Source organism: Microcaecilia unicolor, chromosome 6 (genome assembly GCF_901765095.1).
Source record: "Microcaecilia unicolor chromosome 6, aMicUni1.1, whole genome shotgun sequence".
Classification (NCBI taxonomy): Eukaryota; Metazoa; Chordata; class Amphibia; order Gymnophiona; family Siphonopidae; genus Microcaecilia; species Microcaecilia unicolor.
The window spans coordinates 112,489,810-112,505,582 of record NC_044036.1 but is presented as its reverse complement, the minus strand read 5'-3'; the positions used below and the strand labels follow the sequence as shown (position 1 = coordinate 112,505,582).

The 15,773-nt window shown below is 42.8% G+C and overlaps 1 protein-coding gene across 5 annotated transcripts in view; it reads left to right on the top strand.

Annotated features, from left to right (window-relative positions):
* Positions 1 to 15,773, top strand: part of UAP1 (UDP-N-acetylglucosamine pyrophosphorylase 1) — a 101,130-nt gene that overhangs the window by 42,802 nt on the left and 42,555 nt on the right. For all 5 annotated transcript variants that reach the window (XR_003942531.1, XM_030206990.1, XM_030206988.1 and 2 more), the window contains 2 exons: positions 6,143 to 6,336; positions 12,216 to 12,356. Coding sequence is in view for 4 of the 5 variants with exons in the window: in XM_030206990.1 (XP_030062850.1) it covers positions 6,143 to 6,336; positions 12,216 to 12,356 (335 nt within the window). In the remaining variant the exon portion in view is untranslated. The remainder of the gene's footprint in view (positions 1 to 6,142; positions 6,337 to 12,215; positions 12,357 to 15,773) is intronic.

The following is a 15,773-nucleotide window of genomic DNA, read 5'->3' as shown; positions in this document are numbered from 1 at the left end:
AGCCATGGTTGGGCCCAGGCGAGCAGGCGTCCAACCACTTTGGGTTCAGGTCCATCCAACAGCAGTGCACATCCTCAATGTATCTAGCTGAAGATGTCCTCCAGTGGAACCCCTTAGGCTCTCTGAACACTGCATTTGGTGGTGTTCTCCCAGCTGTCATTGCTGGCACCCTCACACATGATCAGTTCACCAGAATTCAGATGGCCTGGGGATTTTAATAGTGGACATCTCCAGCTGATGGATCTTGGGGATCCCCACAAGCCAAAGTATTGGATTTTTAATGTTGGGGGGGGGGGGGGGATGCAGGAAGAAATGCATGGGCTTGCCCAGTTCATCCCTGGACCCACCGAGAAATTCACTTCTGGCTATTTTGTTGCATTTATGAAGGAAGAGAGGTAGCTTTCAGTCATTCCACAGATTGGGATGTAATTGAGAAAACTCTAATGTGGACCATGGCCTGCTCATTTGCTTAGTGCAGGGAGCTAAGAAGAGGTTACGTGTTTGGGAAAGGTATTAGAGACCTTTGCCTCAGATATAAATGTATTTGAGGTTTCAAAAGGTCAGGTATGACAACATCTCTTTTGTTTACCTTTTCAAAGTTATCACATTCTATAAAGAAACCAAATCTATGTACAGAGTTGCTCATGTTGAAAACAGTCAGAGGTTTGGTTCTGATTGCCTAACAGCTCTCAGCTTATGCAAAAAGGTGAAAAAAACCAAGGACACGTAGCTAGTTTTGACAGTGGAAATGCCTTCCAGTCCCCAAACGTGTAAGCCGATGTAATAAGACTGTTATATTTGCATTCAGTTGTTCATATTTAGGCCAGTATTCAGTGAGGGTTACCCAGAGAGTTCCATGAATATCTGTGGAGGCGGCTGCGGCACTATCCGATTAGTGCTGGGGTAGATTTAGAAGCTGTCCATGCACTGCTGATATTCAATGCTGGTGCCAGATAATGAATAAAATTTCTACAATAACTAATTGGACAAGTGGGACCTAACCACTGTTGCCCCTAATTTGAGCAGGAGTCATCTGCCTACTGTTCTGCCAGTTGGGGGTGCTGTTTCACTATCATATTTCAATAGTGAGGGACAGGCAAGCTCTGCAGGATTCTAGAGAATCTGCCTGTCCCTAACAATTGAAATCACAATATTGAAGCCCCTCCCCCCCCCCCCCCCCCCCACACACACACACATACACACACACTGGCAGCAATGCAGTCGGAGGACTCCTGCTCAGCTTAGAGGGAGCAGTGGTTCTAACTATACCTGGTTAGTTATCGTGGTACCCAAGTGACTTCCAGGGCCCTCTGAAGACTCAGATATTCAGTGCCAGCACTCTGATAAGGACTGGCACTAAATATTGGTCTAAACCCACAGTAGACATAGAAGCGTATTTTCAAAGCACTTAGACTTCCAAAGTTCCATAGGTTTCTATGGAACTTTGGAAGGCTAAGTGCTTTGAAAATGAGCCCCTATCCCCGGATTCTATATAGCATGACTTAAGTTGCATGCGCAAATCCAGTCATATTCTAGATTTGTGCATGCAACTTAATTAAGCCAATCAGCGCCAAAAATTGCCCCTTAACAAGCAATTGTTGACACTGGCATTAATTAGAATTTATGTGCAGAGCTGTCTAAGCGTATTCTATAACATGGTGTGCGTAAATTCTAAGTTGCATTTCTAAAATCTGTGCACGTTATGATGGAATATACCTGGTCCGCGCCTAATTTAGGTGTTGGCATTTACTCCAAGTTTTACTTGGCATAACTGCCCATGACTAAATTTAGTTGTGTGGAAATGGGCGGGTTGTGGGCTTTTCTATAATGTATGCACGTTATGATAGAATATATCCATCCTGCGCTCAATTTAGGTATTGGCATTTATACCAGGCTTTACTTGGCATAACTGCCTGTGACTAAATTCAGTTGCATGGACGGGTGCTTGCTGTATTCTATAAACCGTGGAAATGTAGACATATTCTATAAAGTGCACCTAAAGTTAGGCGCACTTTATAGAACACATCTAGGTGTATTTCATTTCAGTACCAGTTTTTTTTAGTCATGATATGTAGAATCTAGTCCCATGTGTCTTATAAACTCTAACCACTGTGGGCTGAATATTGATCCCATAGATTTTATTTCAGTATTTTTTACTCTAGTGATGTTTGTATATTTAATTACATTGAAAGTAGAGTGTGTTTAAAAAAAAAAAAGTGCATGAAGGGAAGTAAAATGGAAGAAAAGTTAATTTTTTTATTTAACTTCAGTATGTGTTAAGGTGTAAGTGAAGATTGCCTAATGCTGTTCCTTGCATTGGAGGCTCTTTGTCACGTAGGTGAAGGTTTCCTTGTTTGTGCTCACCTCGCCCTCTGGTGGCTAGAACTGGTGGCTGCTATGGACTGTCATATGTTCTAGATTTCAGCCCAATCCGGTCCAGATCTTCCAGGCTGCCAGACTTGCTTTTCTTGTTTGTACCTGAACAGCACCCATAGTTGCCTTGTCATTCCTGCAGCTGACCTTCAATTGCTGATGGGCTTTATTAACCATCTGGAAGCTTCTGGGTTTGCCTTTGCATTGTCTAAGGTCCCTGGTATGTTTGGGTGCTGTTGCACTTCTGCCTAGTCTGGTTTCTTGTATTAGTTTCTTGTTTGTTTCTACTTAGTTTGTGTGTAGTTTAGCTTAGGTTCATTGCTTGTTTCCTGGCCTTGTTTCTTGTTTGTATTTCTGTATTTAGTTTCTGTTTGTCTGTGTTCCTTGTTCAGTGGCTGCTTGCAGCTTTCAGTTCTGTCTCTTGCCTGTCAGTGTTGGTTCCCTGTTTCAGTGGCTGCTTGCAGCTTCCAGTTCCTGCCCTGTCCAGTAAGTCCTGCCAGCCGCCTGCAGCCAGGGGCTCAACTCCTGGGGAAGGGCAGCTAAGTGCAGGTGAAGTCTGGCTGTTCCTGTCAGAGTTCTGCCTTGTCTCTGGTGTGGGGTGGTTTTGCCTGCCACTGCTGCTCCACGGCAGTGGCCCAAAGGATCAAAAACCTAGTTTCTGCCTTGAAAACCTGACACTCTTTGGTTTAGCCCCAAATGACCTGGGACCCTTGAGCCACAGGGACTCTGCTCTGGGATTAGAGAGCCCATGAATTACCCACCCAATTATTTCTTCGTCCCTCTTCTCCCTCCTGCTAATTGGAATCGTTATTCTCATGTTAGATAAGAACAGGGTTTGCTCATATTTTTGATTCATCAGAATCACAGAAAATACTTGAGGTTCACCCTAAATTTAGAGCACTGTCAATGCCAGGTTCTCCCATTCGGCCTTTCTGTAGGTCCAATGGTTTGCGCCAAATATTTCCAAAAAGGTAATACTGGCATTCCATATCTGGACAACTGACTGAGAAAAGCAAGGCCCCTTCAAGAACTTCAGGCTGCATGTTGTCCTGTGCTGCCTACTTGAAAGTGTAGGCCGAGGGATCTAGCATCCAAAGCACTGTTTGCCGAAGGTGCAAGCTTATTCCCAAAGCACTGCTTGCTGAAGGTGCAAGCCGATTCCCAAAGCACTGAAGCACCGCTTGCCGAAAGTGCAAGCCAACTCCAACCCCAGAAGAGGTTGTTCTCCCTCTTGGCTCCCCCCCCCCACCCCCCACCAGAGTGTCCTGTCTCACCACCCTTTTTCTCTCAGGTTGAGGGTGATACAAGCCAAAGGTTCCTTGGGTTACTGGCCAGGAGAAAACCCCCAAGGATCCCAACAGTTTTCCTACTCCCAACCTCTTTCTTTGAAACTCTGTGTCTTTTGTCAGCCCTCAAAGTTTCTCATATAATTCATCCATGCAAATGAGTCCATTCTCTTCCAACTCTCAGCTGTTCAGCTTCAAACCACTTCCCCCTCCCAGGAGTCGTTCTGCTATTCTCCAGAGGGTTAGCCCTGCCCTTGCCATCTCCCCATATAGTCTCCTCTACCTGACTACAACCACCCCATGCAAGGTCCAGGACTCACCCTAAATGTAACAGTGGAGACTAGACCCAAGTGATCTTATGGTAGGAGCTTGAAGATACTGGGGTTTTTTTCTCTGGGAGACCTCATTCCCAGTGACGGGACACACACCCAATCACACTGGACTATGCTAACCTGTCTGAATATTGCAGTCTCTTGAGTTTGTCAACATGCCTTATGAAAAACTAGTCCTGTCCTTCATGAGAAAACTCCTAAGAAAATTAAAAAGTTATAGGCTAGGATGCAGTGTCCTAGTGTGAATTGGTAAATGGCTAAAGTCAAGAGTCCACTCTTTTGCCTGTTCTATTTAATATCTACTTGATTCCAATTTGTTGTGTTCTATCTGAGCATGAGTGTGCAATACCAATCTTGTACTGATGATATTCAGTTTTCCCTCCCCAGTAAAGCGTTCTGTGTGGTTGTGGTCAAGTAAAGCAAATAGAAGGTTAAGAATTATAAGGAAAATAGAGGATATCACAATGCCTCTTTACAAATCATGGTGTGACTATACTTTGAGCATTGTGTGCAGGTCTGATCACTCATATCAAGACAGTGGAACTAGTAAACTATCAATATTCAGACCCAGGTAGAAACATAGAAACATGACGGCAGATAAGAGCCACATGGCTTTGCAGAATACTCTTAGCGAGTAGTGCGCCAAAATTCTAATTAATGCCATTTAGTGCCGATAACTGCTTGTTAACATCCAATTATCAGTGCTGATTAGCTTGCTAACTAATTTATGTGCATTGTTATGGAATACGCTTTGATTTCCACGTGGACATCTGTTTGATTATATAGAATCCAGGGGTTTATGTGTAACTTTTAAAGTAGTTTGTCAATTTGTTCTTATGTATGTTGTGTCTTTGATTATGCCCCTAGGCAGCTATTATCTTCTCAACAGGGTTACTTGACTTTGCTCCTTTTATCAGTTACTTATTTAACGTACACAACTTTCAGACTTTATGTATCTGCCCCTTATTTCTGGACTGGACTATTGTCCACTCTTAGATTTGAAGCTAACTGTAGAAGCTCTAGGAAAGGGCTAAAGAAATACATGGTTCTTTGAGCATGATTTATAATTAAGGTTTTTGGGGACTGTTTTGTACTGTAAATATCTATACTATATTGTGTTTGTTTTATGTTATGACATTACTTCTAATGACTATTTTAAATATGTTTTTTTCCTTGGAGGCTTTATTATGAATAAGAAGTGAATTACACAAAGCTGAAATTGGTCAGGAAAGGAAGCATGGATTGATACAAATATAGGGGCCCTTTTACCAAACAATGGTGAAAGGTGGCCTATGGTGGGCTCGCCATGCGCCGAGGCCACCTTTTTACTGCAATGGATAAAAGTGTTTTTTAGAAAAAGGGGCAGTAAATGGCCATGTGGTAATTAAAAAAAAAATTGCTGTATGGCCACTCACTGCTGGTGCCCTTACCACTTTCTATTTAAGAGCTCTGCTGGTAATTGGGCAGTGTATAGCACTGCCCAGTTATCTTGGGCATGTCCACTCCCCGCCCACTGGTGCTGGGAAATAGAAACTATGGCACGTACCAGGCCCAGAACCACTTCCAGGTTCCTGGGCGAACCCAGCAGTAAGGCCAATTTGTCAGACACAAATCTGGCAGAAGTCCTACTGCTGCGTGATAAAAAGGCCCCATAATATAGTAAACCTAAGCACAAAATATGTGGAATAGGAAAAATCCAAGTAATTTCAAATTTCAGTGTTCTTGCTGTGTTAGGACTATGGTCCAAGATCTGTGATTTGCCTGTGTAGTCAAATAGGAGCAGTTACAACATTACACTCCCTTTTTTCAACAGTGTCACTGGAAGGCATTAAACCAAATGCACTTCATCGGATTGGTTATAATGACTATAGCTTTATTAGCTAGCATACAAAGGAAACTGATTAAGCAGAGCTGCACTTAGATGAACCAGCCTCTGTTGAAAAACCATCTGCATTCCTTTTATGTAATATCTAATTTTGTGCTTTTACTAGGTTTCACTCTTTCTGCCACCGTTCGTCTTTTAATTTGTGTTTTGTTTTCAGATTTGAATATATGTGTGGCCTTTTTTTTTTTTTTTTCTTTAACTTTTGATCAAGTGTACCCTCTTACATAATGGAGTTCTTACCAATCTTTTTGCCTTGGTTCAAACAGGTGGTTGAGAAGACCAACCCCACAGAGCCCGTAGGGGTAGTCTGCAGAGTGGATGGTCTTTACCAGGTGGTTGAATATAGCGAAATCACACTTACAACAGCACAGAGACGAAGTGCAGATGGAAGACTGCTGTTCAACGCAGGCAACATTGCCAATCATTTCTTCACACTGGCATTTCTCAAAGAAGTTGTCATGTACGTAAAGTTTGGGGAGTGTAAGATGAACATGCTGAGTATTGAGACTAGTACTAGATAGGCTAATTTGTGAGGAGAGTACAGCAAGGAAGTAACTTCTGCTTTCCTGTTATGAATGCATGTTGGCCTTGGAAATTTGTAGTGCCATTAACATCATTATTAATAAAATCAGATGGACTGTTGTCTGCCACAGAACTATGCCATCCAGTCCTTGCTGGCCTTTTCTGCACTATTTACCCCTGCTTTGTCCTTTCCCCTTGTAGCTGACATTTCGTTTTCTTTCTAACCCCTCACCAAGTTATGAGTCAGACCTGTCATTTCAGAAGAAATAATGTAGGAAACGGGATGGGAGGGGGGTGCAGGGAGGAGGAGCTCTTTACATTGTATTAAGAACACAATAGCAGCCATTAAAATAAAGGGAGAGCAGGGAGATGCTGAACTACTGTGTGTTGCCCAGGGAAGCAGTATTCTACAGACCTACCTCCTGTGGAGAGGTGGTGGATTCAGTCTTGCAAAGATTCATCACCAGAATGACACCCATAGAAGTCCTGCTTTTTGGTGACTTTAAATTTATTGAATTTGGACTGGAACCCACCTATAGTGACATTCCTGGATATACAGCAAGGGATATTCTTCAGGTAACTAGTGGAAGAGCTCACCTTATTGTAATTTGGCCTCAGCTGCTAATGAAAATGTGTGAGCTTAGAAGAAAAGCACATTAAAGGAGAAAGTATAGTGGACTTGGTACTAGACCACTGATGTAAAGGAAAATTTTAGGATCTATTGATTCAGTATGGAACTGACCTTGACTAAATTATTTTATTTCTTGCATTTATCTGAAGCTAAAATGTATACTACCCTTCTCAAACGTAAAATCAAAATACAATATACAGTACAACAGCCCAAATCCCTTTACCCAAAATAAAATACAAATTCAGAACCCACAGAAGCTCTCAGAAATAGCCACATCTTCTATTCTATTTGCATCTTTTCTATTCCACTAATTATTCCACTAATTTCCCTTAAGGAATCATAGCAGGTAGCAAAAGATCAATACACAATCAGATTTCAGTCATCAAAATATTTCTCAAATAGTAAGGCTTTCAAAAATGTTCTAAACAAGGTTTAGTCTGTAACATCACAAAGTTGGAAAGCAATGGAATTCCATAATTTGACTGCTAGATAACTAAAAGAACTATCAAAAAAGCATTTATAGCGAATCTTAATAACTGCAGGAAGAGCTAAGTTTGAATAATATTTTTGAGTGGACCGACTTAGCAATGGATATGAAATTTAAAAAATATGGTCCATAGGACAACAGCCATAAAAGAAATTTGTGAACCAAACAGGCCACCTTAACAGGGGCGTAGCTATGGGTGCCCAGGCCCACCTAGTTTTGCCTCAGGCCCACCCAGAAGCACAGTCCCTCTTACAGTTCCAACACCTCTGTGTCTTCCAATCGTAACCCTCTCCTATCCCCGCCACAGTGCTTGCACTTTTGTATTGGTGCTGCCTGGCAGCAACTTACAAACGCGGTGCCAATGTCCTGCTCTGGGGTCCTTTCCTCTGCCATGCCGATGCAACTTCCTGTTTACACAGGGCGGGACGCAGCAGAGGGGAGGCCCCAGAGTATGACATTGGCGCTGTGTCTGTGAGTTGCTGCCAGGCAGCGCTGATAGCAAAGTGGCTGCGCTGCCGTGGGAGTGGGAGACTGTGAGGTGCAGGAGCAGGATTTTGCATTTGTGAGTTGCTGCCACTGGCATCACCGATAACATTAAATGCAAGTGCTGTGGGAGATGGGAGAGGGTGAGGAAGACAGTGGGGGTGCTGGCCATGCAAATGGAAGGGGCTGAAGGGAAGGGAGAGGTGCTGGACTTGTGGGGGGGAAAAGAAGACATGCAGGTGCTGGACTTGTTGGGGAGGGGAAGATGAGGAGTTGTTGGCCCTGGGAGGGAAGGGAAGGTGCTGGACTTTCGAGGGGCAGGGGGTTGGAGGGAAGGAAAGGAAGAGAAGTACTGGACTTGCAAGGGAGGAAGTTGGAAGGAAGGGAGAGAGGTTCTGGATTTGCAGGGGGGTTGGAGGGAAGGAGAGAGGTGCTGGATATGCAGGGGGAGTTGGAGGGAAAGGGGATAAGTGCTGGATATGCAGAGAGTTGAAGTGAAGGGGAGAGGTGTTGGACATATAGGGGGCTGGATGAAAGGGAGAGAGGTGCTGTAGGGGGGCTAGAGGGAAGAGAACGGTGCTGGATTGCTGGATATGCAGGGGATGACTGAAGGGAAAGGAGAGAGATGTAGACCTGCAAGGAGGCTGGAGCGAAGGGAGAAAGGTTCTGAACCTATGGGAGTGGGAGGGGTTAGATGGAAGGGAGAGAGATGCTGAACAAGGAGATAAAGGAAGAGGGGGTTAAATGCTGAACCCAGAGTGGGAGAAAGAGCCAGATGCAAGAGGAAGAGAAGCTGGTTAGGGTGGGGTCAGAGTGGAGAGGGAACACATTGGTGTAGAGGAGGGAGAAAGGGGACATACAGAGCTGACGAGTCAGAGAAACTGAATAAAATCTCTATAAACCTGGAAGATGTAATGGTGCAATTTGACAAATTGAAGAGTAGCAAATCGCCAGGATCAGATGGTATTCATTCCATAGTACTGGTAGAATTGAAAAATGAAAGTGCAGAACTATTGTTAGTAATAAGTAATTTATCTTTAAAATCAAGCATGGTACCGGAAGATTGAAGAGTGGCCAATGCAACGCCGACTTTTTTTTTTTTTTTTTTAAAGGTTCCAGAGGTGATTTGGGAAATTATAGACCGGTGAGTCTGATGTCGGTGCTGGGCAAAATGGTAGGGACTATTATAAAGAACAAATACAGAGTATATTCAAAAGCATAGATTAATGAGAAGGGAAATCTTGCCTCACCATTCTAACACATTTCTTTGAAGGGGGGAACAAACTTGGATAAAGGTGAGCCAGTTGATATTGTGTATCTGGATTTTCAAAAGGCATTTGACAAAGTACCTCATGAAAGACTCCAGAGGAAATTGGCGAGTTGTGGGATAGCAGGTAGTGTTCTAGCCAGAAAACAGAGTAGGAGTGAATGATCAGTATTCTCAATGGAGAAGGGTAGATAGTGGGTCTGTGCTGGGACCGCTACTTTTTATCATATTTATAAATGATCTAGAGATGGGAATAACTAGTGAGGTAATAAAATTTGCTGATGACACAAAATTAAGTTGTTAAATCGCAAGAAGATAATGACAAATTTGGAGGACCTTACGCGACTGGGAAACTGAGCATCCAGATGGCAGATGACGTTTAATGTGAGCAAGTGCAAAGTGATACATGTGGGAAAGAGGAATCCAAACTATAGTTATGTGATGCAAGATTCAACATTAGGAGTCACTGACAAGGAAAGGGATCTAAGTTTCATCATTGATGCGTTGAAACCCTCTGCTCAGTGTGCGGCGGCGGCTAAGAATGCAAATAGGTATTAGGAAAGGTATGGAAAACAAAAATGAGGACATTATCATGCCTTTGTATCACTCCATGGTGCGACCACACCTCGAATACTGTGTGCAATTCTGGTCACCATATCTCAAAAAAGATATAGTGGAATTAGAAAAGGTACAGAGAAGGGCGATGAAAATGATAAAAGGGATAAGGACGACTTCTCTATGAAGAAAGGCTAAAGTGGCTAGGGCTCTTCAGCTTTGAGAAAAGAAGGCTGAGGGGAGATATGATAAAAGTCTATAAAATAATGAGTGGAGTGGAATGGGTAGATGTGAATTGATTGTGTACTCTGTTTCCAAAAATACTAGGACTAGGGGGCATGCAATGAAATTACAAAGTAATAAATTTAAAGCAAATCGGAGAAAATATTTCTTCACTCAACGTGTAACTCTGGAATTTGTTGCTAGAGAATGTAGTAAAAGCAGTTAGCAAGGTTTTAAAAAAGTTTGGATAGCTTCCTAAAAGAGAAGTCCATAAGCCATTAATAATATGGACTTGGGGAAAATCCATTCTTTATTTCTAGGATAAGCAGCATAAAATGTAATGTATTGTTTTGGGATCTTAGAAAACAGCAAGGCAACTGATCTACGAAATCCAACGTGGAAAATGAGCAAGCAGATCAGTATATTAGGATAATATACTGATCTGCTTGCTCATTTTCCACCTTGTTTTGGGATCTTGCCAGGTACTTGTAACCTGGATTGGCCACTGTTGGAAACAGGATGCTGGGCTTGATGGTCTTTCCCAGTATGGCAACACTTATGTACTTATATATGTACTTATGCACTTATCTTGGATTATCTGCAGTGAAGGAGTGCAGTTTGTGTGACCAGATAGAAAATTTCAAGTTGCTATCCTGTAGTCTGCAATTTAGTGCCGTCTGAGATCAGGAATGCTTTTATTTTAATGATAGATGATTAGGTTTTTAGATGTGTAACTATCGCGACGATATAATTTTGTTCACTTTTGAGAGTATTATTAAGAGGGCAGTATGACTTCAATTACTTGGAGACTGTTGTAAAATGTTTGTTTTGTGATCCATCTTAAACTGAAAGGCAAAGTGGAATATAAATGCCAAGATTAAACAATAGTTTATGTGAGATTCCTTAGGAAACTAAAGAGTAATGGGATAGGAGACCATACCCTTTTGTGGATTGCAAGCTGGATAGAAGACAGGAATCAAACAAGTACTAAATTGACAGCTATTTACAAGAAAAAAGGTCAGTAATGGAGCACCCCAAGGGTCTGTACTAGCTTATTCATAAGCATTCTGAGATAGGGGTGACAAGTGAGGTGATCAAATTAGCAGATAAACAAGTTTACATACATATTCAAAACCATTAAAATGGCAGAGGATTGCAAGTATTTGCAGAAGAATCAAGTGAGTAAAACTGGGCATCTGTGGCAGACGAAATTTAATATGGACAAATGCCAAGTGATGTATTTAGGGAAAAATAATTCTAACTAAAAATACAAAATGCAGGGTTTTGACGAAGAAATCACCACCCAAGAAAAAGATCTTGGAGTCACTGTGGATAATACATGTGTGCTTTGTCTACTCAAAGAGCAAATAGAATGTTAGGGATTATTCAAAAAGGAATGGAGAATATTATGCTTCTGTGTAGGTCCCTGGTACGATCACCCATTGAGCATTGTGTGCAGTTCTGGTTTCCCATCTCAAAACAATATAATGGATCTGGAAACTATTCAGAGAAGGGCAAAAAACCCAAAAAAGATGAAAAGAACAAGGAGCTGGCCACAATCACTCCGATAGCCAGGCCTCAAAAAGGATCTTGAGGGGTATGAGCTTAGTTTAATTTGGAGTTGTCAGTTTGATTTTATTGGGCTTTCTTCTGGAATGATAAAAATATGATTGTATAGTTTTCTTTCTTTGTTCTTTTCTTCCTCTTCTCTTTATGTGGGAGGTAGAGTGGCCTTAATTTCTTTTGTGCCTCCAGTGATATTGAACATATATTTTGGAATTTTTTTTCTTGAATTTCTTTATTTCTGGTTTATTTAAACTTGAATATGAAAATCAAATTAAAAAAAAAATCTCAAACCTTTTTCTGTGCTTCATTAAAAGAATTGACTATGTAGGTCCTTTCTTGAAATATGACCAAGAAGAGATCTGTGTGCTCTTGCAATATCATTTTCAGCATGTTTAGATTTTTCATTCATGTGTTGTAAATTGTAATAAGTTGTTTTGGATCAATCTTGTAAATTATGTAGGTACTCCATGTTAGTTGTATCTAGAATCTTCCCAGAGATTGCGCAAAGGAGGGAGATACACTGTCTGCCATTCTGAATTTGGAATCCTTTTTTTTTTTTTTTTAACTTTTTCACCTTTCATATCTGTCTTTCTTTTTATTCTTTAGTATTTATGAACCTCAACTGCAGCACCATGTGGCGCAAAAGAAAATTCCATTTGTGGATACCCAGGGGAAACTCATTAAGCCAGACAAACCAAATGGGATTAAAATGGAAAAATTTGTGTTTGACATATTCCAGTTTGCCAAGTATGTTCTCTACTTTTGTTTTCTGTAAACACACATATAGCCTGTAATCTTGTCTTACTAGCGGTGCAGTATGTTAGAGCCATGCTTTTGACATGTGAGGGGCAATTCTACAAACTGTGCGCTCACATTTGTGTTCTTTGTGTGTACAAATGTATAGAATACTAGGATTTATGTGCCTAAGTGTACAGTTACCTGTGAAAGTGCCAGCAGGGTGCCTGTGTACTATTCTGTCGTGGCGCAAGGGTGCGCTTACATGGGCAAGGCTCCCATTCACACATGTACAGAATACTGCAATTTACATTTGCCCCTGTTGCATTTATGCTCCCATAGTTACTGCAGTGTCTATGGCTGGTGTAACTGGGGACACATAAATGTAAAATGCATTGATACTGGGTTACACTAGTATTCTATAACGGAATTTGTTGCTATAGAATAAGCTCTCACAGCGCATCCTTGGGGCTCCAAAATGGATGCGCCCAGTTGTCGAATTGCCCCTTCAGTGCATGGCTTTCTTGTACATGTCTAACAGAGAATTTTAGTTCAATGCAATTAGCAAATAGCATGCAAATTACTGTTCTGTCAGAATAAAACGGTGCATACTGCTGTAGTAATATGAAGCTGTTTGCTTGAGATTGCTGCATTGAAGAGTAAAAATATTGTGTCTCTTCCTATTGGTCACTGTCAAGAATGGAGATATATAAATAAATCCCTCTGCCTTCCTCTAGTTCCTCTCCATTCCTCAACAACGCTCCCCCTCCCCACCAAAAAATTCTTGGTGTTCTAGTGCACACCAGTTTCCCATGCCCCTGTGAAGTGCATTCTGGGATGCACCATGTAGAGTCAGGTGGCCAAATAAGGGCAAGTGACTTGGTGGTTGCAGTAGTGGAGCTGCCTGGAGGTTTCTTGGTGGGATTGAGTGCTTTGGTGGCAGTGCTGTCCAGGGCTGTCATGGAGAGAGTCAGTACCAGTGTCACCTAGGACCAGGTTTTCTGCTCTGTTGAGTATAATCCTAAATTTGTCCCTCCATTTTGCCAAAACTGAATTTTTTTTTTACTTCATATAGTTTGATAATATTTACTGTAGTTTAAAAACAATGCAGCCATGGGTCTCATAAAACAGATATATTTCCACGCCTCTTACTAGAGATGGGCTCTGGTTTGTGACAAAATGTCGTTTGCCGATAATAGTGCATAATCTTTGTAAAGACTGTGTAATATGTGCAAAGACTATCCACTCTTTCACGATTAGTGCACATGTGCATGAACCATAAGGAAAGAGTGTGCACTCTTTAAGAAGAATGCACCCTCTTGTCAACACTAAAAGGGTGCGCACTATGGGCCAGATTCAGTAAATGGCACCAAAATTAGGTGCCGGGATGATTTGTATTAAGCTAGTATTTTGTAAAGGACGCTCTGCTTAGTGCACTTCTAGCACCTAACTTTGGGCATCAGCACTTAAGCCTGCCCAAAGTTGGTGTAAATGCACACGCCCAACTGTGGTAGTTAGGCGCACAAATACCGGTATTCTATAATATTGGGCCTAATTTCTGGGAACGACCCTGACCCATCCATGCCCCTCCCATGGCCACGCACCCTTTGATTGCACATGTTGTAGAATAGCGCGTAGGACAGATCTTCGAGACTCCTGATTCTCAGAGGACAAGCAAGCTCCGTTATTACCACATGTGTGTGACGTCATCCAACAGAGCCCCAGTGCAGACACTGATTCACTAGCATTAGAGAAAATACTAGCAAGAGGTGCCCAGGGCAGAGATGTTGTCTTCTTGGGCTATAAGTCTCCTCCTAATGAAGGGTCCACTGTGCCATTGCACCCTATCCTTAAGACTGCACTGATGAGGAACTGGGAATCTCCCCTCTCAGTATAGGTAGCACCCAAGAAGGTGGATATGCAGTATCATATCCAGAAGGCTTCCGGATTCGAGAGGACCCAGTTGCTTCACCTCTTTGGTAGTAGAATCCGCTCTCAAACAAGCTCTCGGTCTCATGCCTTTGCGCCTCCCTTATCTGGGAGGAAAGCTTTTCAGGCTCGTTGCCCGCATCCATTCTTACCAGCCCTACACAAGCCTTTACTTGGAGTCTCTAGTTAATAGTACACTTAATCTGGTGGATTCTCTCCCTATGGAGCAGGCTGCCGAGATTTGCCAGTTGGCCAATGAGCAGATGGAGTGTTGGCATTATTTGGCCAAGGATGTTTACGAAACTTTTTGATATTGCATCTAGACTCTCTAGAATGGGTGTGGGGATGTGCAGAATATCATGGCTGCATATCTCTGACCTGGAACAGGCAGTTTAGGAGAAATTAGCGGATGTGCCTTCCAAGGGGACAACTTATTTGGAGAAAAAGTAGGTTGCTGACCTCATTAAAAAGCACACTGATATTTTCCACACTCACTCTCTCGGTAACCTCCATCTGCATCTTCTTCAACAAGATGATTTTTGACTTGGTAGAGAAGCAGGTCCTGCTATTCTCAAAGGTGTAGGTACTAGCCTTCCACTCGGACTACTCAGGTGACTCAGGGACTCCATCCCAGGCCTCACCAGCCCCATCCCCAGAAATCCCAGCTGGCTTCCCAGTTGGAGCAGGGCACGGGCTTTTGACTGGCTCCAGCAGAGCATAGGCACGCAAAGTGTATCTGTTCCGGACGACCTACTGGTCAGAGGGAGACTCACTTTTTACGACCACCAATGGCCCCTTATAACCTCTGACCAGTGGGTGCTTCAAATAGTCCATCGCGGGTGCGCTTTAAATTGGCATCAGCGACCTCCAAACTGTCCACCGAGAGCGTCTTACATCAGCTCTCAGCACAAGCAAGTACTTGTACATGAAATCTCCACCCTTCTGCAAACTCGAGCAGTCAAATCCATACCACCAGGGGAGGAGGGGCAGGGATTCTATTCCAGGTACTTTCTTGTGATCAAGAAAATGGGGGGGGGGGAGGGGGATTCCGGCCCACCCTAGACCTAAGGGCCCTGAACAAATTTCTGGTGAAAGAAGAGTTCAGGATGATTTCCCTGGGCACTCTACTTTCTCTCATTCAGGAAAACAATTGGCTATGCTCTCTGGACTTAAGGGATGCCTATACCCACATTTCGATACTTCCCAGTCACAGGAGGTATCTCAGATTTTGAGTGGGGAAATGCCACTTCCAGTATCGTGTTCTGCCATTTGGCCTAGCGTCTGCCTCCAGAGTCACAGCATATCTACGCAGACTGGGGGGGGGGGGGGGGGGGGTGTTGTCTTACGTGAACGATTGGCTGGTCAAGGACACATCTCAGGAGGGGGCAATCGAATCAATGCAATTGACTATTCAGGTGCTAGTGCTACTGGGGTTTGTTTTAAATTATCCCAAGTCCCATCTCCATCCAGTACAATAATTGGAGTACTTAGGAGCCCTGC